Source organism: Mobula birostris, chromosome 14 (genome assembly GCF_030028105.1).
Source record: "Mobula birostris isolate sMobBir1 chromosome 14, sMobBir1.hap1, whole genome shotgun sequence".
In the NCBI taxonomy this organism is placed as follows: Eukaryota; Metazoa; Chordata; class Chondrichthyes; order Myliobatiformes; family Myliobatidae; genus Mobula; species Mobula birostris.
The window spans coordinates 30,308,633-30,335,664 of NC_092383.1; the positions used below are offsets into that span (position 1 = coordinate 30,308,633).

The following is a 27,032-nucleotide window of genomic DNA, read 5'->3' on the forward strand; positions in this document are numbered from 1 at the left end:
TATGCTACTGTGCCACCCCTAATTAATGGCAAAGCAGGCTAAATATCCCACTTCTGCTTGTGTTTGTGTGATAGGGAAATACTTTCTGTGGTCCATGCGTTGCATACTGACAGTTTTTGCAGAATCTCTTTTCTGAAGACAGGCTGCAAGTGTTGGCTGAAAAGAACTGAAATGCTGGTAATCTGAAATAAAATCAGAAAATGCTCCTCCGCAAGACAGACGGTGGAGATGGGTCAAAGAGGGTAAAACCAGTTACAAGTTAATGTTTTGTGTCACAGCCTTAATGTCTTTTTGTTTCCTTCCCATTTCTGACACATAATCACTAACTCTGTCTCTCATTCCATAAATTCTGCCTGACTCTCCGATCGTTTCCAGCATTTCCCATGTTTACTGCAATTTACCTGAAGTATTGGGTTACTAAAAGTGTTGTTAACTCGACATTTGCATTCCTCATCTCTACCACAACCATCTCACTGCTATTAAAGGCACTCGGTGACCGGCTGACAACCTTCAAAAAAAATAACGTAGAATCTATCGCAGTGTGTGGTTTTGATGTATAAACACACATGGGTGATTATACAAAGTGCCTTAGGGTGTTCCAAGGTACAATTTGTTTACTGACAATGAACAACCACCCTCTAGTACTAAAACATTATTACCTGCTGAGCAAATAATGCTTGTACATCTGAGAGGCAATCATTCTCAGGCAAACATGAACACAGTACTAAATAATATAGTCGTATTTTAGACTAAATGTGGAACATTAAGCAAGAAATCACACACCAACGCAGACATATATGAAGGGGCAAAAACAACTGAGGGACACCTCTGCACGATGCATGCAGATAGCACCCCACCCCTGAAAACTAAATAAAAAGATTATGCAATACTTTGACTCAATGGTAAACGTGTAGAGTTCAGGAATGAAGGAACTTGGAGCCAGTGGTGCTCCTATAACATTGCTGCTAGCAGCCTCCTTTTATTAGATACCTGGGAGAACATGAAATGCCGATACAAAGCGGGTAGCGACAATTTGGAAGAGGGGAGGAGAGGGATAAAATTCTAGCAGGAACTGGAATGCTACCTCCTCGATCTGCGAAGCAAAGAGGCCCACTGCCCCCAAAAACAAACAGAAACTGCTGAACGCTTTCCTGGTGCATCAACAACACCTTACTGCAACTCTCTGCCAATCCAGTCCACAGCCACAGTTATGCTTAACTGTGTAACATACCAGTTTAAGTACTGTAATTTCAAAGCTGAATTTAGCAGCGAGCTCATTCAACCCCCATTGTTACCCCCACAATCTATTTATGTTGCTCGGGTGTGGTGAAAGACAAAAGTGCTGCCATGCTTTATTTCAGCCCTATGCTAGCGAACTTCGATTTTTGCTGGAATGGAATGTGAATGGTATTACTTCTCAGCTGAATCGTGTAGAAGCCGGTTAAAGTCATGCGCTTGTCAACGACACGATTTAAGAAGACAAGAAGCAAAAGCAAGAGTAGGTCATTTTGCCCGTGTGTCTGCTCCATCATTCCATTAGATCATGGAGCCTATTGGCATTAATCTGTATGACTCACACCAGGTAAGTCAATTTATGCAGAAAATAGAATACATGTAAATGAAAACTGCAGCAACTTGTCCCAATACGAGGAAGTAAATTTCCTGGTAAATTGTGTTATGTAGACAATGCCTACATTGAAATTGTGTGCATAAAATTAATCAGAGATGCTACCAGGCTTGATTGACAGGGAAATGAACAATCATCTTAATCATGGTCTTCTTTGGCTGTGTATGACCAGACAACAGGCAGAGATTCCCTCTCTGAAACGCAGAAAGGAATGGCTGATCTTCTAGAGATTTTTAGGGTTGGAAACTTTGCAAGATGATACAGAATAGAGCTGCTTCTATTTGTAGGCAAGCTTAAAACCACAGGGCATGAATATAAGTCACTCATCGATCCAATTTAGCATTCAAAAAAATGTTTCTCTTAAAAAGTGTTAAGAATAAAGAATATACTCCCACATAGAGCAGCTGAGACAAACTACACTGATGCAAAGGACGAAGAAGATTGAGGGAACGTGAGGACCACCAGTGGTCTTTGACCTGAACCATTAAACTGGACACAAAGATCTTGCTTCCTGAATACTTTTGTGCACATCTTATAGATTTTGGGCTGCTTATCATGAAAATCACCATGAAATTTCCCTATCACACAACTGTTTTTTGAAATTGCCTATATTTGTTATTTCAATTCATAATTCCAGTCAGAATAACTGATGTCAGGATTAAGGAAGGCATTTTTGTTAGTCCACAAATCAAGCAGGCTATCAATAACAGGCAATTCGAAGAACTTCTAGTGGGACCGGAGAAAATTGCATGGAAGGCATTCAAGGATGTTCTTGAAAACCTTCTAGGCAACTACAGAGCATCAAACTACATGCAACTGGTTGACAGCATGCTTCAAACATATAAAACCATAAAGTGCAAGGTGTCACGAAAGATTCATTTTCTGCATTCCCACTTAGACTTCTTCCTTGCAAATCTTGGCGTTGTCAGTGACAAGGATGGATATTGAAATCATGGAGAAACAGTATCAGGGTAACTGGAATACATCAACGCTGGCTGATTATTGTTGGACATTTAAGGGAGAAGCCTCAGACACTGAGTACAAATGAAAATCATCAACAAAACATTTTCAGCTTAGTTGAACTATTGCAGTGTCAGCATTGTTATGCAATTAAACTCATTATATTCAATAAAAGTTAATTTCTTGTTTCTTCAAACTCATAGAAGTAATACAAGTAGTCTTAAATTATATTTGTGTTCAGCTTCTAGCAGTCTATCACAAACAAAAAAAAATACTGAGGAAGCAACACTTCTGAAACAATTTGTTGTCCAGTGTTAATTCTGTTTCTCTTTACACAGATGCTGCCTGATCTGTGGTGTGCTTCGAACACTTGATGTCCTAATTTCAGAATTTTTCATGCTTTCTCCCTGTTGGTCCTAATTAACTGAATTCGACAGCATTAAGATTTTGTTTTCTGAGTGAATCCTGCAGCTTCACTCTGCATAAAATTGGGGATCTTTACTCTATGGACTAAGCATTTGTTGATGGTGGCAAATATACATTTGAGAAATGGCCACCAATGTTACTCCATTTTGGAAATTTCCACCAGCTTCAAATGAACTGTACTTCAGAAGGTATGATGCACAATCTAGATGAAGGGTCTCAATACGAAACAGTGACTTATCTGTTTACCTCCACAGGTGCAGCGTGACCCGACGAGTTCCTCCGTGAATTTTGTTACTCGCTCTGTGGTATAATACACAGCTAGGTAACACTTCACACATTCTGTGTCAATCTCAAACCTCTCTTGAACATAAAAAAGTCTCCCAACCAAAGGACAGAAGAGACTATTGGCTCTGCACAATGGTGATACCACACCTACGTGATCCACAACGTGCTTGGATGGTTTTGATGTAAATGCCAATGGGAAAGAAATTCAGCAAAGAATGACATTGTTTGGCCCTATTTAATGAGCTGGTTTCTTTTGCTCTGACCTATATGTCAGGAAACTAATTACAAACAGCTGTGAGAAGCATCAGCCTTGATGATAGGGTGTTTATTTATAACTTTGAATAGACACCCTGCCAAAATTTTAAAACTAGATACTCATCAATTCAGAAGAGCACAATGGTCCCAGTTTCTTGCCTTGTACAAATATTACTGACATAAAAGAAAGCACAAATGGCCTTAAAATAGCATCTATCACAACTTTTCGGATGTCCCAAAACACATTATATTAAAATGAACTTTATAAATGTAATTACAACTTCGATGTTGCAAACATAGCAGCCAATTTACATGCTTCTGCAGAAACAGGAATGCAATAATGACCAGATAATCAGTTTGTTGATGATGAAGGTTGAAGGATAAATGTTGGACGCTGGGGAAAACTGTTGCCATGGCAGTTGTCTGCCCGCTTGCGAAGGAACACAGAGCCACAGCTTAACTCTTCTGACGTTCGACAAGTCTGGGAATGCTGTGCACCGTCCACTGAGATTTCGTTGCTCAAGTGTCTGATGTACTATTTAAACTCATAACCTTCAGAGGCATATGAGCCAAGATGGATATTAGATAAGTTTGGACTTTGAGCAATTATGTGTTTTCAACGTAAATATTTCTAACATTGTTTACAGAATTGCAGCAAGGTCACAGTACAAAAAAGTCAATTTGGCCTTTATACCAGCTCGACATAAGCACAATTGAACTAGTCCCACTCTCCCTCTTCTCCCCAAACTCTTGCAGATGTCCCTTTCAGATACATATCTGTCTCCCTTTTGAATCCCTGGCATTTGACAGGTAAAAACATGGCAGGGCATGCATGGGAATTGCAAGGCATCTGACTGCAAGTCCCTATAAAGGATTTCGACGACTACTGAGTGGATCATTGGGGTCTCTCTTCTACTTGTTAGAGATAATTATCAGGAGCACTGCACAGGCAGGGCCCTTAGCATTGTCAATGATCCCTCTAATCCATCTAGCAATCTCTTTGACTCCTTTACATCAGGCAGGAGGTACCATAGCAACAACTGTTAGGATGGGAAACAGCTTCTTCCCCCAGGCCATAAGACTACTGAGCTCCCTGCCACCTCCCAGGTCTCATCACAGATGAAGCAGCAGTAGCATTATACAGTTTACTTATCTTGTGTCGAAAATATAACTTATCATTTGTTAATTTATTTATGGTAACAGTACTCTGTGTTATGTGTATGAGCTATATGTACTGTGTTGTGTCCCTTGGTCCAGAGGAACGTTGTTTTGTTTGGCGGTATACACACATACAATTGAATGACCATTAAACTTGAACTTGTTTCCTCATGTTACCTCCATCAACAGGAACAGTTTCTCTCAAACTATTCTGTTGACACCTTTCATAACTTTAAGCACCTCTGTTTCAAAGAGGATCGTACCAGCCTCTCCTGTTCATCCACATAACTGGAGTTCCTTACCTTGAAATCATCATGGTAAATCCCTCTTACACCCTCTCTAAAGCCCTTACATCTTTTCTTAGGGGTGAATGCAATACTCCAGTCACGACTGAACCAGTTAAGCATAAAATGTTTATTGACTTTTCTTTGCTCAGTGGTGAGTGTCCTGAAGTTCAAAGTAAGTTTATTATCAAAGTACATTTGTGTTACCACATACTACCTTGAGATTCCTTTTCTTGCAGGCATTTACAGGAAAATGAAACAAATCAATAGAATTTACGAGCAACTATAGATAAACAAAAGACTGGCAAATGACCAATATGCAAAGGAAGACAATTTGCCCAAATAATAAACAAGATAATACTCAGTAGTCACTGAAAGTGAGTCTGTAGGGTGTAAAATAAGTTTATTGCTGTAAGTGAAGATCCCCATACCAGTTCAGGAGCCTGATGGTTGCAGGGTAATAACTATTCCGGAACCTGGCAGTGTGGGACCTGAGGCTTCTGTACACCCTACCTAATGATAGGAGTGAGGAAAGAGCACGGGCTGGATGGTGGGCAGCTTTAATGATGGATGCTGCTTTCCAGTGGCAGCCCTCCGTGTAAATGTACTCAGTGGTGGGAAGGGCTTTGCCACAGGGATGGACTGGGCTGTGTCCACCACCTTCTGTAGTCTTTCCCATTCCTGGGCACTGGTGTTTCCATGCTAGACCGTGATGCAAGCTGTCAGGATATTCTCCACTGTACATCTATAGAATCCTTGCGTGCGCACTGTACGTTAGATTTTAATGAAGCTCAGGATCCTTTATATTGCTTTAACCACTTTCGCAACCTGCCCGGCACCTTTCAGCACATGTTGTTATGTACACCCTCAGATATTCATGTTCTGGCAGCCCTTGTGGAATTATGTCCTCTTTAGGAAGCACACATGCACCACGCCCACCATATTTCTTTCATCACCCCTCTTTGTTGCTTCAACAATAAACTATCATTAGAGAGGCACAATTTTCCTTTTAACACATCAATGCCAGCTTCCTTTAAATAACCCACACTTAAAAACATTGGGAAAAAAAGGATCAAGAGTAGTGACAAGAAACTGCAGATGCTAAAATCTGGATTTATAATCTACCGGAGCAGCTCAGTGGGGAAAAGGAATTGCCAATGTTTTTTTTTCTTAAAAACAGGGAGTAGATCGATCATCTCCGTGCCATCCAATACAATTGCGGCTCACCTTTTATCTCCATACCACATTCCCATTTTTCTCAATACTCTTTAATGCCTTTTCCTGTCATGAAACCTATCTATACTCTATTTAAATATCTTCTGTGTCTTGATTTCCATGGCCTTCCGTGGTAGAGAAGGTGAAAGAATGAAAAAAAATTCTCCATGTTCTAGATTTTTTTTTAGAGATACAGCATGGTAACTGGCCGCCTCGCCCAAAAAGCCTGTGCAGTGTTGTGATTAATTGAACTACTGACCAGTATACCTTTGGAATGAGGGAGGAAACAGGAGCACCTGGGGAAACCTACACGCTCAGGGGGAGAACAAACAAATTCCTTACAGACAGTTGCGGAATTGAACCCAGGTTGTTCATGCTGTAATAGTGTTATGTTAGTTCTAATAGTTCAAAGTGTTTTATCCCACATGCTGAAATCTTTTATCCCTGGTTCTAGATCCTTTACTCCCTGGCCAGGAGTAAATAGTCATAATCCACTACATTGAGAAATTTCCATTTATTCCAATTCCCTGTTTCCTGCCTGTCAAGCAATCTTCAACCCATCCTCAACATACCAAGCACTTTACTTTGTGTCCATTAAGCTCTTATATCAGACTTTATGAAAAGCTTCTCAGAACCTAAATATACTACATCCTCTGTCCTCCCTTATCTAACCTGCAAACTACATCCTCAAAAAACTCCACTACGTATGCCAAAAACATTTTCCATTTTCATTAACCTGTCTTGACTCTGTCTGATCCCATTAGTATTATCTATATCTGTTCTCAAGTCCTTTATGATAGATTCCAGCATTTTCCCCACAACCGATAAAGTCTACAGTTCCATGGATTTCTTTCCCCACAACCACACACCCACCTCACCCCACCCCACTCTCCAATCTCCAGCAACCATTCCCTAACCTATAGAATATTGGAAGATGGCAACCAATTATTCACCACTTCCATTGCTTCCTCTTTTTGTGCTTTAGAATGTGGATACTCAGGCCCTGGGCATTTGTTAGCTTTCAGTTCCATTAATTTCTCCTGTTCTGCTTTTTCACACTAAGACATTTCTTTATTGTTCTTTACCATGAGACTTCTGCTTCCCTGAGCATCCTAGGAAGCTACCTGTGCTCTTTTCCAAGATGAAAGAACCAAAGTATTTACTTGATTGCCTATTAGAAATTCTCTCATTTTCAATCATAAGGGACCTACATTTGTTTCCACCAACTTTTGTCTTTGCACAAATTTGTAGAAGATTTTAGACCATAAGATACAGGAGCAGAATTAGGCCTTGTGGCAATCAAGTATGCTCCACCATTTCATCATGGCTGGTCCATTTCCCCTCAGCCCCAGTCTCTGCCTTCTCCCTGTATACCTTCATGCCCTGACTAATTACGAACCTACCAACGTATGCCTTAAACAAACCTGATGATTTAGCCTCCACAGCCTCCTGTGGCAACCAATAGCACAGATTCACCACTCTCTGGTTAAAGAAATTCCTCCTCATCTTCATTCTAAATGGACGTCCTTCTATTCCGAGGCTGTGTCCTCTGGATCTAGATTCCCCCACCATAGGAAATATACTCTCCACAACCACTCCATCGAGACCTTTCAACTTGATAGGATGAGATACTCCCTCATTCTTTTGAGCTCCAGTGAGTACAGGCCCAGAGCCATTAAACGCTCCTAATACGACAAGCCTTTCAATCCCGGAATCATTTTCATGAACCTCCTTTGAACCTTTCCAATGTCAGTACATCCTTTCTTAGATAAGGGGCCCAAAACTGCTCACAATGCTCCAAGTGAGGCCTCACCAGTGCTTTACAAAGCCTCAGCATTACATCCCTGTTATCTTATTCTGCTTTTGTATTCTTTGCAGGTATTTTTACACACTCTAGTTTGTGCTCTTAATCAATTTTTGTTTATTTTTCCTGACTTCTAAATTGCTCCTAATCCTCAGGCTTGCCACCTTTTCTGGCGACTTTACATGCCTTGATTTTTAATCCAATGCTATCCTTCAGTCTTGGGTCATGCTTAGGTTCCTTTCCTTTTTGTATTTTCATCCACAATTTCCACACTTTGTTCCTGTTAACTGTTTTGTGAACCTCGGCCACCAATAAGGTTAAACCAACTAGTGTGTGGTCACTGGGTTCAACCCTATAGCCACTTCTCAGCAAGGGTGGAGCACTTACAGTTTTGCAATACTGGGATCACCTTTAACCTTCTGGCAGATCAGTGAGCTGCAACACAGCAGTAAACAAGTGGTGCACCTCCCTGAATGGGAGCAAGCATTTACTGAGCTTTTTTTGTGTGAGTATCACAACATTTTGTCAAAAATATGGTCTATGCTTCTTCCTGCCTCAGTAAAGCAGCCAGCGTAGTCAAAAGCCCTATTCACACAGGAAATTTTCTCTTCTTCACTCTCCCATCAGACAAGAGATACAAAAGCCTCAAAGCACATACCAGCAGGCTCAAGGATAGCTTCAATCCTACTGTTATCCAACTCTTGAATGGACTTCTTTTTCAATAAGATGGACTCTTGACTTCATAGTCTACATCATAATGATTTTGACCTTTATCGCTTACCTGCAGTGTATTTTTTTTGTTAGCTCTTACTCTTTTGCATTATTATTGTTTTACTATACTCTAATTCAATGAACCGTGTAATGATTTGAATTGCAAGGCAAGTTTTCACTAGATCTTGGTACAGGGGACGACAATAAACCAATAACAATTCTGAGGCATTTCTTTCCAGAAATGAGAGCTGGCATCATGGAAACCTGAGAGGAAAGGTTAAGGGGTAAAGTAACAATGCTATTATGCTTATTTCTGAATTGGTTCTAGAGAGTGGAATGTTTTGTCACAGGCTGTCCCACCTTTCATGATCAGGTTGGTGTAACTCAGTGTTGCGGTGACATCATGCAATTATGAACAATAACCTAATTAGAAAAGACCACTTATTGTCTCTTGATTGATCTTGCAAGGTTTAAGTGAGTGAGGTAAGGTTCTTTGCTATGTATTGTTCCGGTGGAATATTCTGCATTCATCTCAGCTAGTGGTTTTCTCAGTTGAGTCTGAAGACTTTGGGTTGAAGCCCCATTCTAGGTAATTTAGCACAAAATCACTTCAACCCAGTATGTTTTGCCCAGAGAAACCTTGAACCTTGCTGTCCTCTTGAGGATGGAATAAAGCCTGTGTTTAACAATTTATCAGAATATTAGCAAGGTACTTACATGAGACAATAATCTACATCAGGGGCTAATTTCAAGAGGTGAGAGATTTGACATTGCAGGTGGGCTAGAAGGAGAATTACCAGTTGAGCTTTAAACTATGTTCAGGGTTATCATCAAATATGTTTAAATTCTGAGATCTTTCACCCAGAAACATCACCTTCCAACCAACAAAAACCTCAGCCCAAAGTTACAAACTGCATCTGAAGCTTAAGTAACCAGCACCTACTTGGTCAATCTCTTTTTTTTTACTTTCCATTCCCTCCATCTCTTTTCTATATATTTCTCCTCTCTGAAGATCAAAGGGTCTCTTGTCAATGTAAAGCAGATCTTGCAACATGCATAGCCTTCTACTGAGCTATAGGCAGACCTGAAAATAGTTTGTCAGGACTCTATGAAACTCTCTCATACATCAACATGAGAATGTTAGACAGGTAGGCTAGAAGAATTTACACAGCACTGCACCTCTCATTACTTCAAAATATCCAGCAGTGAAATAGTTCTGAAGTATAAATCAGGAGATTAGAAATAAAACTGAAACTATTAAAAACACTAAACTTGCTTTTTTTTCTTTCTGACCTGCTAATTGTCATGGAGAGACAGAAAAGTTTCTGTTTCATTTCTGAGTATAGTGATTACAGTAATGTACATAACACAGCAGTTAATTTAAATGAGTAAAGCTCCCAAATAGAGATAAGCTGCTGTCTCTACTTCATGGCCTTTCTTGCACCAGAATGGGTGTTATGTGTTACCTCTCAGTCTTGCTAGACAGGACTGAATCTTAGAAAACCAGAGATAAGTTCCTCAAGAACATGCACTGGCAAACATAGTTTTCTGTCATGTATTCTGTATACATGTGCTATTTCCCACCAGGTCACTGCATTCCCAAAGCAGCACTTGCAAATAACCAGCACTCCTCCACTAGAGTGCAAGGACAGTCATTCCCTTTTTAAAAAAAATTGAATCTGACTGGTTGTTCATTCAGACCAAATTGCAGTGTTCTGAAGTATTTGTGGGGTCAAAGTGAAGCACAGAACCTTAGATACAAAACCTTGACTGTGAGTCCAATAAGGTACTGTGGGAGTGCCGTCTTATCAGATGTTACATTAACTTAGTCATCTACCCCTGATAATTCTACATACCTCAATCATGACTTCTCTTAAACTCTTCCACTCCAGGGAGAAAAGACCTAGCTTTTCCAGTCTTCCTCGTAACTGAAATGCTCCATTCCAGGTAACATCCTGAAAAATCTCCTCTGCACCCTCTCTAGTGCTGTCACATCTTCCTATACCTTGTCGACCAGAAGAGCACACAGTATTCCAGCTTTTATAAAGTTGGATTATAACTTCCCTTCTTCTGTATCCCATTTTCTTTCTTAACTACTTGTCTACCCATGTTGTCATCTTCAAGGATGTGTGGACTTGTTCCTCTGCTCCTCAATACTTTCTGTATGAGGCTATCATTAATGGGGTTTGTCTGAGCTTCATTAGTGGTTCCAAACTGCATCAGCTCATATTTGTCTGGATTAAACTCCATCTGCATTTTCAGCCCATTTCACTGTCACATTGACATCTTTCCATGGTGTAAGACTACATTTCACACTATCAACAACTCCATTCATTTGTGACACCCACAAAATTACTGATCTTGCCTAATACTTCCGCATCCAACTCACTAACAGTTAATAAAAATAACAAGGCTCCCAACACTGATCTTTGTGTGACACCTTTAGTCACAGGCATCCAATGACACAAACAACCTCTGCCATCACACTCTGTCTTCTACTAACGTGCCAATTTTAGATCCAGTTTGCCTACTTCCACTGAATCGCATGTTCCCTAAGCTTTCGAACCAGCCTCCTATGTGGGACCTTGTCAAAGGCTTCACCAAACTCCACATAATCACATATACTGCTCTACTCTCAACAATGCACTTTCTTACCTCTTCAAAAAATCCCATCAAATTGATCAGACAGGATCTACCCTTGTCAAAGCCATATTGGCTGTCTCTGATTAGTCCTTGCTTTTCCAAGTAATTATTCATCCTATCCCTCAGAATGTTTTCCAAAATCTTTCTTACCACTATGTAAGGGTCCCAAGTCTATCATTATCAGGCTTTTTCTTACTGCCTTTTTTGAAAAGAGGGAACTCATTTATTGGTCTCCAGTAACTTGTGCCCGGCAAACATCGTAAAATCTCAGCTAAAGCCCCAGCAATCACTTCCCTCTCTTCCCACAGCAGCCTGGGATGAATCCCATCCAGTCCTGGGATTTATCCATCATTAAACCTACCAAGGCACAAAGGATATCCTTCTTTATTTATGGATCTTGCTGCACAGATGTCTCTCGTATTTCAACAGCGATGGTAGATGAATAAACTCTTTTCGGGCTTACAGCCTCATCAGAGTTCGTCATTGAAACATCAGTTAAAATCAATACCTGTCCCCAGCTGGAAGCCCGAAAAGAGTTTATTCGTCATATACGCCGGGACAGCACTAGATCCCTTTTTTCAACGATGGCGGGTGTCTTGCAATTGAGTGACGAACTTCAGAGTGAAGTTCGGAGTGAACAATGAAACAGATAGGTCTGAGTCTGGAGTCACCTCTAGGTTAGAGCAGTTGCCATGCTTTGTGATAGGTTTACAGTTTCATTGCCATCGTCAGTACTGCCAGTATAAAATATGCTTTCCACATTAAATTGATTCAAATTTTTATATTTGTCATGGTGTGATTTGTACCTTGACTAGAAGATTGGTGTAGAGTGGTAATCCACTAACATAACTATACGACCATTGTTTGTTACATATTTTGGTTCCATCTGAAGTCTTCATATGTTACACATATACAAGCTGTTTGACTAAGTTCTATGAAACATGTTGATTTCTGTTCTGGGCAGCAAACTGTGCCAAAGTTGAATATCTATTTATCTAAAATCATTGTGTTACATCTGCTCTGTGCCAAGAGTTTGCACAGACATGCAGTGAGAATTACTCACCGTTTGGTGCACCTTAAAACAATCAAAGTTCCTCTTATCTCCCCCACAGAAGCTGCCTACAATTACTCATCGGATTTTGCACGCAGGTGAGGTGGTGATATCATTGCCCCAGATTCAGACTAACCCCTCCACCTTTACTCTCTCTTCAGTGAATTTGCCAACAAACAAGATCTGGGATGCAATGTTGAATGGAAAGGGAAATGGATTTAATAACAACCTCCTGAAAGAGAATAAATATTTGAAAAGGAGGAAAAAAAACTGTCTATGAGGAAAACACAGGTCTTGTGAGGTTCTTTGGCCTAGAAGGAAGAGGCGGAATGGTCTTATTCCAGACACTAAAATGTCTGGCTAGTTGCACTCTTCATCAGGAAAGGTCATCCTATTGATCGCAATCAAAGCAATAGTCATTACTGCATTATCGTCATGTTAGTGTAGAGGTTAGCACTAAGTTATTACAGCTCAACATGTTGGAATTCGGAGCTCAGTTCCGGCACCATCTGTAAGAAGTCTGTTCTTCCTCCCTGTGAGCTGCGTGGGTTGTCTCCGGGTGCTCTGGTTTCCTCCCACAGTCCAAAGACACACCGGTTGGTCATTGTAAATGATCTCATCATGAGGCTAGGATTAAATTGTGGGTTGCTGGGGCAGCACGGATGAAGGGCAGGAAGGTCTACTCCATCCACACTGTATCAGTAAATAAAATAACTAACTAAATAAAATACTCCTGCAAGTGATTATCATCCATTCTAGAGTCAAGTTGCATTCTTGTGGTCAGGGACATAAAATCTATATGCTTATTGTGGGAGTGTTGCACTGTCAGAGGTAATGTACCTTAAATCGAGGAAGTGACTGCTCTCTTAGAACAGGGTGGTATTGCCAGATTTATCTCTCAGTGAAAGAGAGTATCTGGTCAATTAGCACAAGGTTGTTAGCAGAAGTATGCTGTGTGCCAGCATTACAACAGTGACCATATTTCAACAATACTTCAATGCATTAAAGCATATGAATGGGGTATACTGAAATCAACATGAAATGTGCTACATGAATGTAAAATAACATACTGCAGATTCTGAAAACCTGAAATAAAATATAAATGCTGCAAATGCTTGACAGATCACGCAGCTTTTCTGGGGAGAGAAAAAGAGAGTTCACTTTTCAAGCCAATAACTTATCATCAGAACTTTCTGTCTGATGAAAGATTGTCAACCTGCTACATTAAATTGAGCTTCTCCCTTCACAGAAACTCTCTAACCTGCTGAATACTCCCAGAATTCAAGAGAATTTGCAGATTCTGTAAATCTAGAGCAACACACACAAAAGGCTGAGGGAACTTAGCATGTTAGACAGCATCTATGGAGAGGAATAATCAAAACTCCTGTTAAGGGTCTCGGCCCTAAATATTGACTGTTAATTCCTCTCCAGAGACGATGGTTGACTGCGGAGTTCCTCCAGCTTTGTGTGTGCTTTGTTCTGAATACTTCCAGTGTTTGCTATTTTTAAGAAATAATGCAAGTCTTCTTTTTGTTCATAAAAGCAGGTTAAAACTATCCCAGATATTCACACCTTAAACAACACAAAGCTCGCTGAATGTAGTTCATGAAGCCTCTCAGTTCACGTGAGGCTAAGTCCAACTCCAATGCCATATTTAAGTTTGCTGACAACACCGCTGACGTTGGCAAATTCAAAGGTGGTGATGAATCAACACAGAGGAGGGAGATTGAAAAATAGGTTGAACGGTGCCACAACAACCTCTCACTCAATGTCAGCAAAAGAAGAAAGCTCACCTCTGTCCCAGGATACTGACGGACTTTTACCGCTGTACCATTGAGAGCATACTTACCAACTGCATCTCCGTGTGGTATGGCAATTGTCCCATATTGGACCGCAAAGCACTCCAGCGTGTGGTGAAAACTGCCCAGCGGATTATCGGCACCCAATTGCCCACCATTGAGAACATCTACCATAAATGCTGCCTGGGCAGGGCGAAAAGCATTATCAGGGATGCATCTCACCCGAACCACGTACTTTTCACTCTCCTCCCATCCGGTAGGCGCTACAGGAGCCTCCGCTCCTGCCCCAGCAGGCACAGGAAGAGCTTCTTCCCTGAGGCTGTGACACTGCTGAACCTCTCATCACAGTGCTAAGCAGTATGGCATCCGTATTATACTGTCTCAGTACCTCTATATTTGTGTGCTGTAGCACTTTTTTTATTCGCAGTTATTTTGTAACACTATCTTTTGCATTTCTGGTCAGATGCTAAATGCATTTCATTGGCTTTGTAGCTGTACTCGGCACAATGACAATAAAGTTGAATCTAATCTAATCTAACCAAAGAACTAATTATTGATTACAGAAGGAGAGAAGTGGAAGCCCGTGAAGCATCCTCATTAGGGAAGCAGAGGTGGAGAGGGTCATTAAGTTTAAATTCTTTGCCGATACCATTTCAGATATTCCATCCTGGGACCAGCACACAACTGGCATTACACAGAAGGCATGGCAGCACCTCTATTTTCTTACAAGTTTGCACAAATTCAATATGACAAACTTTGACAAACTTCTATAGATGCACAATGGAGAGTATCCTGACTGGTTGTACCATGAACTGATATAGAAACACTAATGCACAAGAATGGAAAAACCTACTAAAGTAGTGGATACAGCCAATTCTGAGGAATTTCCTTCCCTACCATTGAGCACATCTACAAGGAGCACTGCCACAAGAAAGCAGCATCCATCATCAAGGACTGCACCATTCAGGCCTGCTCTCTTCTCACTGCTGCCATTGGGGAGGAGGCACTCACACCACCAGGTTCAGGAACAGTTACAACTATCAGGCTCCTAAACCAGCGTGGATAACTTCACACACTTCAACACTGAACTGACTGCACATCCAAAAAGACTAATTTAAATGACTTTACTACTCCTGTTCGTTCGTTCATTCATTCATTTGCTTGTCAATCTATCTAAGTATTTCTTTCTTTATTGAGATACAGCATGAGGTAATCCCTTCTGGCCCTTTAAGCCATGGCGCCCAGCAACTCCCAGTTTAACCCTAACCTAATCCTGGGACAGTTTACAATGACCAATTAACTTATCAACCGGTATGTCTTTGGACTGTGGGAGGAAACTGGAGCACCTGGAGGAAACCCACGCAGTCACGGGGAGAACGTACAAACTCCTTACAGGCAGCAGCAGGAATTGAACCCGGGTTGTTTGTTTGTTTGTTTATTTATCATTTTTATTTGCACCTTTTTGGCTTTTTCCTTTTCAATATTTTTATTAATATTATACAAATACAAAATTAATATGGATACAATTAAGTAATACAAATTGCATTACACTTAAATCACAGTAATATGATTACAGTATCCCATATTTCAGATCAATCATATAGAAAAATATTGAATTATGAAATGAAATAATGTAAGATAATTGTATTTTGTTTAAAAAAAATCTACTCCCACTACCAAAATGAGCTGGTTGGTAAAAAAAAGAAAGGAAAAAAAAAGAAATAACTTACCATATAATATTATATTAATAATGGCTCAGATCCATACTTTAATAACAGTTCAAAGATTATGAAAATAACTCAGAAAGGGTCCCCATAACATTAGAAAATCATGTTTTCTACACATTGGTTGGTTCTCAGACTTTGTTGGTACTTTTTCTTTGATTCTACTGTATTTCTCTATTCTACTGTGCAAACCTGCAAGGAAATGAATCTAGGGGCAGTATCTGGTGACATATGGTGATAATAGATTTATTTTGAACTTTGAATTATGTTTTGGTTTAGCTTGCATGCATGAACTTCTGATTCAGAGGGGACAGTCCTGTTACTAAGCTCCAGTCCGTATTTTAATCACATAAGTTTGCAGTCGTCCCTCTCTATTTCAGAGCTATCCCTTTGACAGTGCAGTGTGTGCATTCCCTTCAGTAATTTCCAGTGTACTTCTGAACGGGTCCTTCTGAGAAAAGGTGATGAGATTCTCTACTCTTCTTATAATGTCACAAGATTTCTGCTACCAGACAGCCTGCCTGTGATCCGTGAACGTTACCGGAGTGAGATAGTTGGGAGCAATGAATTTTGAGCAATTACGTTGGGAACTTTGAACTTCTGAACTGGGAAAGCTGTGGCCAGCTGGAGACGCTGCCTGAGCTGCTGAGCTGTTACAGCATTTTGTGTTTCAAATTCAAATGACGCGGTGTTGATTTTTCAGAGCAGTTCATGATTATCTGTGGAAAGCTTTCTGAATTGGCATACGTTATTAGAGAGAGAGGTGATCTCCCACTCGATCTTTCCATTCTCATTACTGGTTGTCCTCATCTTGTATGAGGAGCAGTAGCAGACATATATAAAGCAGATGAATGGGAAGAGGATCAAATGTCAAGGCAATCAGTTTCTGACCCTCTTGTCCTCACTTTAATATCCTTGCATGTGTTAAACAGTTATCACTTTCAGAATCAAATAAGACTTATCCAAAGCAATCTTAACATGTCACTTTTTCAGTGAGCAAGCGGGCACACTTACTGTAGGCAAAGGCAATCCTTGGAATCGGATCATACTCCCTGCTTGTGGGCTGATTGAACGCGGCGGTGTATAGAGTAGTTGCTGTCAGCACCAGGTAACGCAGGCTGCCCAGGTTCATGGTGGCTACAGAAAGGCAGCAGCTGCCCCCCCACCCGGTCTAATCCGCAAAGGGTTTGAAATCGGCTTATTCACAGCAAGAGACCGGGGTGGGTACAGCAAACAGCAACACGACTCTCAGCCAGTGCTGTCGCTCCCCCAAACCCGTTCCTACAGGTCAGACGAAATCCAAGCAGGCTTGCTATTTCCCGAAGCTGAACCTGCAACAGAAGCAGCAAGCAAGGAAAGGTTAGTGACAGATCGGTTACAGGAGCAACATAATCATGTGTTAACAACAAAGATCGCATGAACTACTCACAAGCTGGCTTGGTGTCTGGAAGCTACCACATTTCATAGTGTGTGAACTCCCTTCTGTCAGAACTATTACTGCATCATCCTCTGCTTGGTGTGATTATATTTGCCTGGTTCTCTCCCACCTATCCAGCCTTGGCCAGTGATTCAATGACTTCCCTCTCTATTCCTGGATGATCACCTATAGGACTCCCCCGGATAATTGATCTGTGGCCCCTTCCATTTCCATCTGACTTGCTGTTGTTGAATGAGATCTCTCCAGTAACAAACACGTCATATTAGTTGTCATCTTCCAACTCTCCCCATACTGCTTCTTTAGAATGTTCTTCTAACTTAAATCTACCACATTGTGGCTTTTTATTCAGTAATTGAGAACACAAAATCTCCTTCAGGCCTGTATTTGGAAGCCTGAACCAAGTAGTCCTGGCCTCCGTCACATGTTTCATTACACAGCCCCAGACTCCATCTTTGTACTTGGCACTACCAACTATCTACCAACCTGGTGCCCTATACCACCATGAAATAATCTTCTGATCTCCCAATCCCATTTCTGTTCCATCACCATGACGGCTCAGTAACATTGCCCACCCTCATCCTCTCTCAGTTCCCTTGCTGCTGGAATTCTCAACCTTGTCTTTGTTACCTCAAGATCCTAATACTCGATTGGCTATGCTCCTATCTCCAGTCATCCATAAGCATCAATTCACCCTGTACTCTGCTACCCCCACCCAGCTCTCCCCAGTCTATACACTTATCATACTCTGCCTGGTGGCATTCAATGACACCTGGTGTCAACACCCCTCAATGTCAGTAACTGATTCCATATCCCTCCACATCCTTGGTGCACCAGGTCATGTTACACCTACAGATTCATAAGTCGCTGAGAACTCCTCAAAGTCTGGCATTGTGCAGATCCCCATTGTCTTCAAGCCAAAATTTGGTTTCCAAGGGATTGATGGGGCTCAGGCAGATTTCTATAATCTTCACGGGCCATGTGAGGACCATGAAAATGCATTATCAAGGACATATATAGGAAAGGTAGCAGAGGAATATAAAACTATAAGTGTAGAATAATTGGTAGGAGGTTTAAAAGAGATCTGAGGAAGAGGTATTTCACCCATAGAGTGGCTGGAATCTTGGATGCACTTGCCAGAGTGGGTGGTGGAGGGAGATATGCTCAGAACACTTAAGAAGCATTTAGACAAGCAATTGAACTGCCAGTGTGTTAAAGGTCATGTGCTGATAAATGGAATTGGTTTGGATAGGTTCCTGATGATCACTATGGACGTGGTGGGCCAAAGACCCTGTTCCTGGATTGCATGCTTTTATGACTATTGATGATTATGGCTACGGCTGTTTCCATCCAAGGTTCTCATGCTTTATCCCTACCCCTCTCCCCTCACCTTGAATACACTCCTTAAAAGTTACTCTTCTTTCGTCTGTAATGTCTTGCTCAAGTGCAATAATGTGGAACATATTCAAAGAAACTAAAAACTATATAATTTCTCATTTTTATGGACTTACTCCAAATAAATGTTTGACAATTTTATAAAAACAGAGTATTTAAGAAGAAAGAACACTGATTGTGACACTTGTAAATGAGACAAATGGGACAGAAAATGCCAGCTCAGTCCCTTGTGTGGACCTCTAGCCCCATTTCTAAATCTATTCCTCCAGTAGGTGTCCACCACAACAAACAGGCCAACCACTGATGATTGAGAAGGCCATGATCAGTTCTCCAGCAACTTTGATCTATCCAGCAGTTGCATTAAGAGCACACAACTACAGTGCATATTCTGCGTGACAGGCGCCCAAGGGAAAGGTCTGTGCAAGATAACTGCAGCCTAACTGATGTTCTTATCGATGTTCCCCTACTTCTTTTCATGATAAATAATTGTTGACAGTTATAGGCCAGGAAACCAGTCACCATGCAGATTTATTGGAATGCAAGTTACAATAAAGTATTTTAGTTCAGATGTTTTAGTGTATAAAATATTTTAGTTCAGCACCACACAGTGGCTTCAGTCAGATGAAGAAAGGTCTCTGACTTTAACAGCAAGAACTAGCAGCTTTGACTTACTGGGGACTGAGACAGGAAAAGCATAAAAATGATGCAACTCTGGGTGAAATCTAATTACCTGTAGGAATGCCAGAAGTAAGATAAATCTATATTCAATTATTAACCTAGATTGGACATTAATAAAATTGCTAAAATTAAGAAAATCTAACTCTATGTTTGTGATTGTTCGATGCATTAAGTTTCCCTATATGCAGTCATCTTTCCTTTGATAATATCTAAAAATTAAATATTAATAAATCCACAATTAACTATAATTCTTAATTTTAATATTAGACAAAACTTGCACTTGCTCTGTTAATGTGCATTTTTAATATGAGCACTCAATTTTGACTTCAAACTTGCTTGCAACCTGGACTGTTTAAAACTGTCACAACCAGTACAAAACAGAAATTCAATGCAAACTAAATGACGTGCTAAATTAAATCACTTAAGGGAGTAAGTCCCATTGGATTTCAAGGTTTTCTATGCCTCAGCCATTTGCACCATTTCTGAACCTTGTATTCACCAAGCAACACATACATAAAATACATAATTCACTCATATAAACTGCTCATTAAGTTGCTTATAGTGCCTTAGATTGCATTATGATGCATTATGCCGCAGGTGTTGCATTGTATAATATTATTCTAAGGTCAATGCTATAAAGGCATCCGTTAGTCTTGCAAGACCATGGATCTGCACCTGGAAAGTCTTCACTCTCCAGGGCTCAGGCCTGGGCAAGGTTGTATGGAAGACCAGCAGTTGTCCATGCTGCAAGTCTCCCCTTTCCACGACACCGATGTTGTCCAAGGGAAGGGCATTAGGAGCCATACAGCTTGGCGCCAGTGTCGTCGTAGAGCAATGTGTGATTAAATGCCTTGCTCAAGGACACAACATGTTGCCTCGGCTAGGGCTTGAACTCACGACCTTCAGGTCACTAGTCCAATGCCTTAACCACTTGGCCACGTGCCCACACATTGCTATATACTACCATTAATTTTATCAAAACATTATAATCCATATTAAACTTCATGCTGTGTATGTTGTATTATGCTGCCCTGCTACACTGTAAAAACCATTTTTAACACCGTCTGCTGCTTTATAGCGTCAGCTAGAACTGGAGCTTTGGTCAATGGTAGCCCATGAGATGATGATGGTGGGACATGCAGAGATGATAATGTTATTGAACATTAAAGGTAGCTGATTAGATTCTATTTGGCACTTTCGACAACTTACCACTTGTCAGCTCATTTCTGAATCTGTTCAGGTACTGTACTTGACTGTGTGCAGCCACCAGAGAGAATCCCAACTTCCAACCTACTGATGGTATTGGCTGACGACGCTAGCCTGGAGAAGCCCTGCAGCAAACTCCAGAGGCGAGGGGCGGCCGTCACTGATCTCTGGCAATCACATCTTCTCCCTTTGGGAAGAACCGCTGGCGTGTTTTCCTCTTTGATGTCCATTGACTTCGGTTTTGCTGGTTCTTTTTCATGCCACATTTGGCCAAACTGTTGTCCTGTTGTCACTCACACCTCCCCTCTGAAATTCAACCCTTCAGTCTGCGTTCAGACCAAGGCTGCGATGAGGTCGAGAGCCAGGTGGCTCCGCAGACCCTACATCAGTGAGCGAGTTATTGATGTGTAACCTTTTCCATCACTGGGACTATTCCCTTCCACCTTTGTACCACTGTCGCCCCAGCTCTGCTGGGTTTGTCCTACCACTGGGACTGGGTCTTGCCAGAGACTGTATTGGAGAAGTCCAACGAATTGCACGTAAGGTTAGATTCAGTGAGTCCCACTGCTAAGAATCCATTTACATGCTATTATATAAAAATACTGTATCATGTCACAACGTTATGTTACAAACACTGCACTGAACCACTGTATTCAACCACATGCATCTCAGTGAATCACATAGACTGCAATGTACTGCTCTAAATTAAACTTAACATTGCATTAAATGTCATACATTGCACTAAATGACATAATACACTAAATCCAATGTACTACATCTTATTGAAAAATTGCATTATAACACACACCGCAATATCTCTGTATAAAAGTAGGTACACTTTAAACTATATGCATCTCATTAACCTGTATATATTGCACAATAAATTATATTATACACTATTATACACCCTGCAATACCCCACTATTCTGCACTCTACAGTCCATATACCCCTTGCACTGCTTCAATCAGAACTGTGCACACCATTATGCTGCATTTTGCTGTGTGAAATGACATGGGCTGCATTTACTGCATACTCTGCACACATGTCCAGGTCCACTGCATTGCATATACTGCAATATGCTACTTACAGATTGTCCTCCCAAAGGATTATATTGCATTGGAAGAGCTTGTGAACATTCAGCACTTTACACTGCACAAATAACCTGCATTTAGTGGTACTTAGATTTAATTTTTCACCTAAATTCATGAATTAAGAAAAAAACTACTGGCTTCATACTGCAGCACAGGTGTGACTTCCACTGTGCTTAAGTATCTCCCATCCCCATTTCCAACTCATTGCTGAATAAACTTTAATCTGCAATCTTTAATCCCCTTCTCAGCACTAGTGAAAGCATCCAAAAAAATTGCTACAGTTACCCAACTGAGCAATCCATCTCCCCACTGTAAATTCCTGTCATCACTCAAACAATAATAACCTCACACTACAACGACAGACAGTGTTAAAAATTAATAGCTATAATAATAAAATGAAAATGAATTTGGATGGACATTAACTCACAAATCAACATTCACAATGCAAGTCACCATCACCATTAAGTAAAGTGAATTCAATCTACAGTACTCAGATATCAAAGATTCAAAAGGATGACTCCATGAACCACCTTTCCCAACAGAAGTTCATTAGCCAAGATCTTCCAAGATATATTCCTGCTGTGTGTGAGCGAATTTCACATTTGCATGCTGAACATTAAAGAGAAATGCAAAGGAAATGTGACATTACCTGAACAGTTGATGAGTGCGAGACACAAAAGGAAATTGGGAATACAAACTCTGTGACTATTATTGCACAATCTTGTAACCAACCTAGCTTAAGTGATTGGCAGTTCCAAGAAATCACTCAGTCGACTTCAGCAAATGAAAAACTTGGAGTAATTTCACAGATTGACTGTCCCTGACAATGGTGAGTAAACCTGACTAATCCAGAAAGTAGCAGCAATACTTGATAATAAACATTTGGTGCAGTGTATAGACTCAAAGATAGGTGTGGCTCTCTGTCAGACTAAAGAAAGCTGACGAGAGCTGATTTGCTTAATCAGGGTGTGTTCGAAGTGAAAACTTTGTCCATTTTTCTCCCTCTTTAAAGTACGTTGTCAGCCTTAATAAAGGACTTGGCTAAATTGGTCAAAGAGAAATCTGGCAGATTGTGGAGAAAAAGCAAAAATGCTGGATTAATTGGATTTAAGTACGGAAAGAACGGGCCAAATGATCTCCTGTTTGTAACACTATGTGGCGTTTTGTGTTTTACATGAAGCCAGATCCAACGTGACAGATGACAGATAACAAACACTTGACCTATTACAGAACACAGAATCAGAATCGGGTTTATTATCACCGACATATGTCGTGAAATTTATTGTTTTGTGGCAGCAGAACAATACATAAAAAGTTATTATTTGAAATATATAGAAAATAAAGTTCAAAAAGAAAGCAAAATGTTGAGGTATTATTCATGGGTTCATGCCCAGTTCAGAAATCTGATGGCAGAGGGGAAGAAGCTGTTGGTAAAATGTTGACCATGCATTTTGAGCTTTCCGTACTTCCTCCCTGATGGCACTATTGAGAAGAGGGCATGATGAGGGTCCTTCATGACAGGTGCTGCCTTCCTGAGGCACGTCCTTTTTAAGATGCCCTTCATGGAGATGGCTGAGTCTACAGCCCTCTGCAGTGTTTTACTTTGATCCTGTGCATCACAGCCTCCACGCCAGGCCATGTCGTAACCACGCAGAATGTTCTCCACGCTACATCTGCAGAGATTTGCTTAGAATCTTTGGTGACGTCAAAATCTCCTCAAACTTCGAATGAAGTATCGCTGGCTTCTTTGTGATTGCATGAGTATGTTGGGCCAGGACAGATTCTCTGAGAAGAGATTTTTCGAGCGACCTGTACTATCCAATGAACATGAGTACATATCCGTGCACACGCACTCACCCCAACAAGCGCAAGACACATACATATATAGATGCATCCATATAGCAATGCATACATATGTAAATAGACAATAGACAATAGGTGCAGGAGTAGGCCATTCAGCTTTTCCAGCCAGCACCACCATTCACTGTGATCATGGCCGATCATCCACAATCAGTACCCTTTTCCTGCCTTCTTCCCATATCCCTTCACTCCCCTATCTTTAAGAGCTCTATGTAACGCTTTTTGAAAGAATCCAGAGAATTGGCCTCCACTGCCTTCTGAGGCAGAGCATTCCACAAAACCACAGCCCTCTGTGTGAAAAAGTTTTTCCTCAACTCCGTTCCAAATTGTTTACCCCTTATCCTTAAACTGTGGCCTCTGGTTCTGGACTCCCCCAACATCGGGAACATGTTTCCTGCCTCTAGCATGTCCAATCCCTTAATAATCTTCTATGTTTCAATCAGATCCCCTCTCATTCTTCTAAATTCCAGTGTATACAACCCCAGTTGCTCCAATCTTTCAACATATGACAGTCCCACCATCCCGGGAATTAACCTCGTGAACCTACGCTGCACATGGAGGTATATACAACACAGAGTACAACTAAACCATTATTGCAATTCATTTGGTCTTTCTAGTTTCTATATTCATGATGTTGAAGCAGGCTATCCCACTGCAGAGATCCAGGCAATATCTAGGCTTGGGTGGGTGAGTAGCAAGGATGTGTCAGTCAAGGTTCTATCAAACAACGCACACAGAATGCTGGAGGAACTCAGCAAGCCAGGCAGCATCTATAGAAAAGAGTACAGTCGCCATTTTGGGACGAGACTGTTCAGCATGACTGGAAGTTCTATCAACCCCAGTGGCAGAGTCTAACTAGCCTCTACTGACACTCAGTGGCATTACTATCATTAAGTTCCCCACTGTTAAGATCCCACAGTCACCTCTCACTGAAAATTGGACCAGCTATATTAATAATGGTTACAATGGTTGCTGGGTCTGTAGGACCCGATAAATAGGTTAAGACTTTACTTCATTGAGTGTAGAAGGTTGAGAGATTTGACTGAGGTATACAAAGTTATGAGGGGTATAAACAGAGTAAATGCAAGCAGGCTTTTTCCACTGAGGTCGGGTGGGACTACAACCAGAAGTCGTGGGTTAAGGGTGAAAGGTGAAAAGTTTAAGGGGAATATGAGGGAAAACCATTTCACTCAGAGGGTTGTTAGAGTGTGGAACGAGCCACCAGCACAAGTTGTGCATGTAAGCTCGATTTCACTGTTTAGAAGAAGTTTGGATAGGTACATGGATGGTAGGTGTATGGAGGTCTATGGTCCCGGCTCAGGTCAATGGGAGTAGGGAGTTTAAATGGTTCGGCATAGACAGTAAGGGCCAAAGGGCCTGTTTCTATACTGTACTTTCCTATGGCTCTATAAAGGTTAGGTATTTCATGGGGTGTTAGTCACTTAATTCCCCAAAGTCTTTCCATAAGGCACACGTTATGAGTATAATTCAGTATCTTGCACTTGCTGGGATGAGTTCAGTTCGAACAGCATTCAGGAAACTCAGCACAGACTAGGAGAAAGCCCATCTGATTGACAACCCAACTCCATCCCTCTCTCCGACAGCAGCTCACTCACTTTGTTTGTAATGGACAGAGTATGAAAGTTCCTGAGCAAAATCTTGGAACAGCTTGTAATAGCAGTATGAGAGAACTTTAATTGGAAGGGTTGCTGTGGTTCAAGAATGCAGTTCGCCACCACTTATTGAGTGCGTTTAGGGATGTGAATAAATTCTCATTTTGCCCAAATCTGTCAGAATTTGTGATTAAATGAAATAAATATTCAGTCCTCATTTAGTGTTATTATGTGGGCAATAGCCCAAAATTTCCAGTCAATTTTTTTCTCTGACAGGTTTTGACAACCAATTTTAATTGAAGTATTCTGTGTAAACCTTTCACCAGGCGTAAGCGAGTGGCTAAAATTGTAACTGATAAAAGTGGGAATCTTCAAGACAATGGGATAATGCAAATTTTAATGAGGTGTTGGAATCTCATCATGGCTATTACTTATTTTACTGTCAAGCTGATCAGCTAGAATTTCTTCAGCATTATGCAACTCAAAATCAATTCCACTCCAGAATGGCATCTGAGATCAGCCACTTCCAAGCTCACTGGATGTTTCTATGTCGCACTGAGCAGAAGTCACCTTGCATCCTGACACTGTTCCCATAGTAGTCACCCTGGCAGGCACCATTTCCCATGCTGCGCTCCTTTTTTAGGCATTGCAGGGAAATGAGACTGGGACTGGGTGGTCCAGGAGTGCTGGGGTTCAGTCAGTAATCAGGTCTTCACACTGTGATACTGGGTTGGGACCTCACCACGTTAGGTCCTTTGTTCACCCTTCCAAGCCTCTGGCCTCAACTCAATCTTCACAACCGATGACCTCCTATTCCATCCTGTACCCCACCATATACCAGTTGCCATCCTCAACCAGCTTTCATGATGAAAATAAAATAAAAGATAATGCAGATGACAGAAATCTGAAACAAAAACAGAAAACGCTGGAAAAGCTCAGCTGGACGGGCAGCATCTGCGGAAGGGGAAGCCGTCAACATTTCAGGTCTGAGAGCATTCATCTATGGCTGTAATCCTCAGTTTTTTTTCCTTTACTCCTGAATTCTAAGCTGTAAGGAGCATAAATCACATACTTCCGACACCAGCACCTAACCCAATCATTCACTAACAACCCCCCCAAACCCCACCCTCACCCAACTATCTCCAACAACAGCGCAAATCCAGTTCAAATCTCACCACTTACCCCTGAACCTTCCCCTCACCCAACAGCAATCATCCTAACCTCTAGATGTAGTCTGCCTGACCTCTAATTTAAATCCTGATAGTCTTCATCCCTGACCCACTGAATCCTGCCACTCTGACCTGCCATCCCAATCCTGCCACAGTACAGCTCCCTGATCTTTCGAACCCAGCCCGGCTACCGGTTCAGGGGAAATCTTTTCAAGCACATCTTCCTCAGCTTGGGACTGAAATGGCTTGAAATGTCCAGCCATTCTCCACACCAAGTGAATGACCTTGACCCTGACCAAGTAAGAGAAACTTGGAGTTTTTTAATACCCATGGGCTATACTGACTGACAACTGAATTTTGTTAGCAAACTATAGGAAAAATGCCTAGCTAATTTGACATATACATTTCCTTGCAGCCTATCAAGTCTCTTATTGTTCACTGAGCAATTCTATTCCCCAACTAGTTTTCCTAACCTGTTCTCCCCATCAACTCCCTTAGACTTTGCTACCTACGTACACAATACAGATAATCTGGCCTTTTATTTTACCAGCCCTGACACCTTTGGGATGTAGGTGGAAACTGGAGGACCCAGAGGAAACCCACATAGTTACAGGGAGAACAAACAGAGAGGGCACCCATAGT

General features: G+C 41.2%; 1 protein-coding gene across 11 annotated transcripts in view; it reads right to left on the reverse strand.

The window, feature by feature from the left end:
- sema4ba (sema domain, immunoglobulin domain (Ig), transmembrane domain (TM) and short cytoplasmic domain, (semaphorin) 4Ba) overlaps positions 1 to 27,032 on the reverse strand; it is a 455,853-nt gene that overhangs the window by 110,440 nt on the left and 318,381 nt on the right. For 10 of the 11 annotated variants that reach the window (XM_072278297.1, XM_072278293.1, XM_072278298.1 and 7 more), the window contains one exon: positions 16,957 to 17,273. In XM_072278297.1, coding sequence (XP_072134398.1) covers positions 16,957 to 17,074 — 118 coding nt within the window. In that variant the 5' untranslated portion in view covers positions 17,075 to 17,273. Of the gene's footprint in view, positions 1 to 16,956; positions 17,274 to 17,371; positions 17,391 to 27,032 lie in introns of those variants that run through there. The other variant, XM_072278302.1, reaches the window with a different exon arrangement.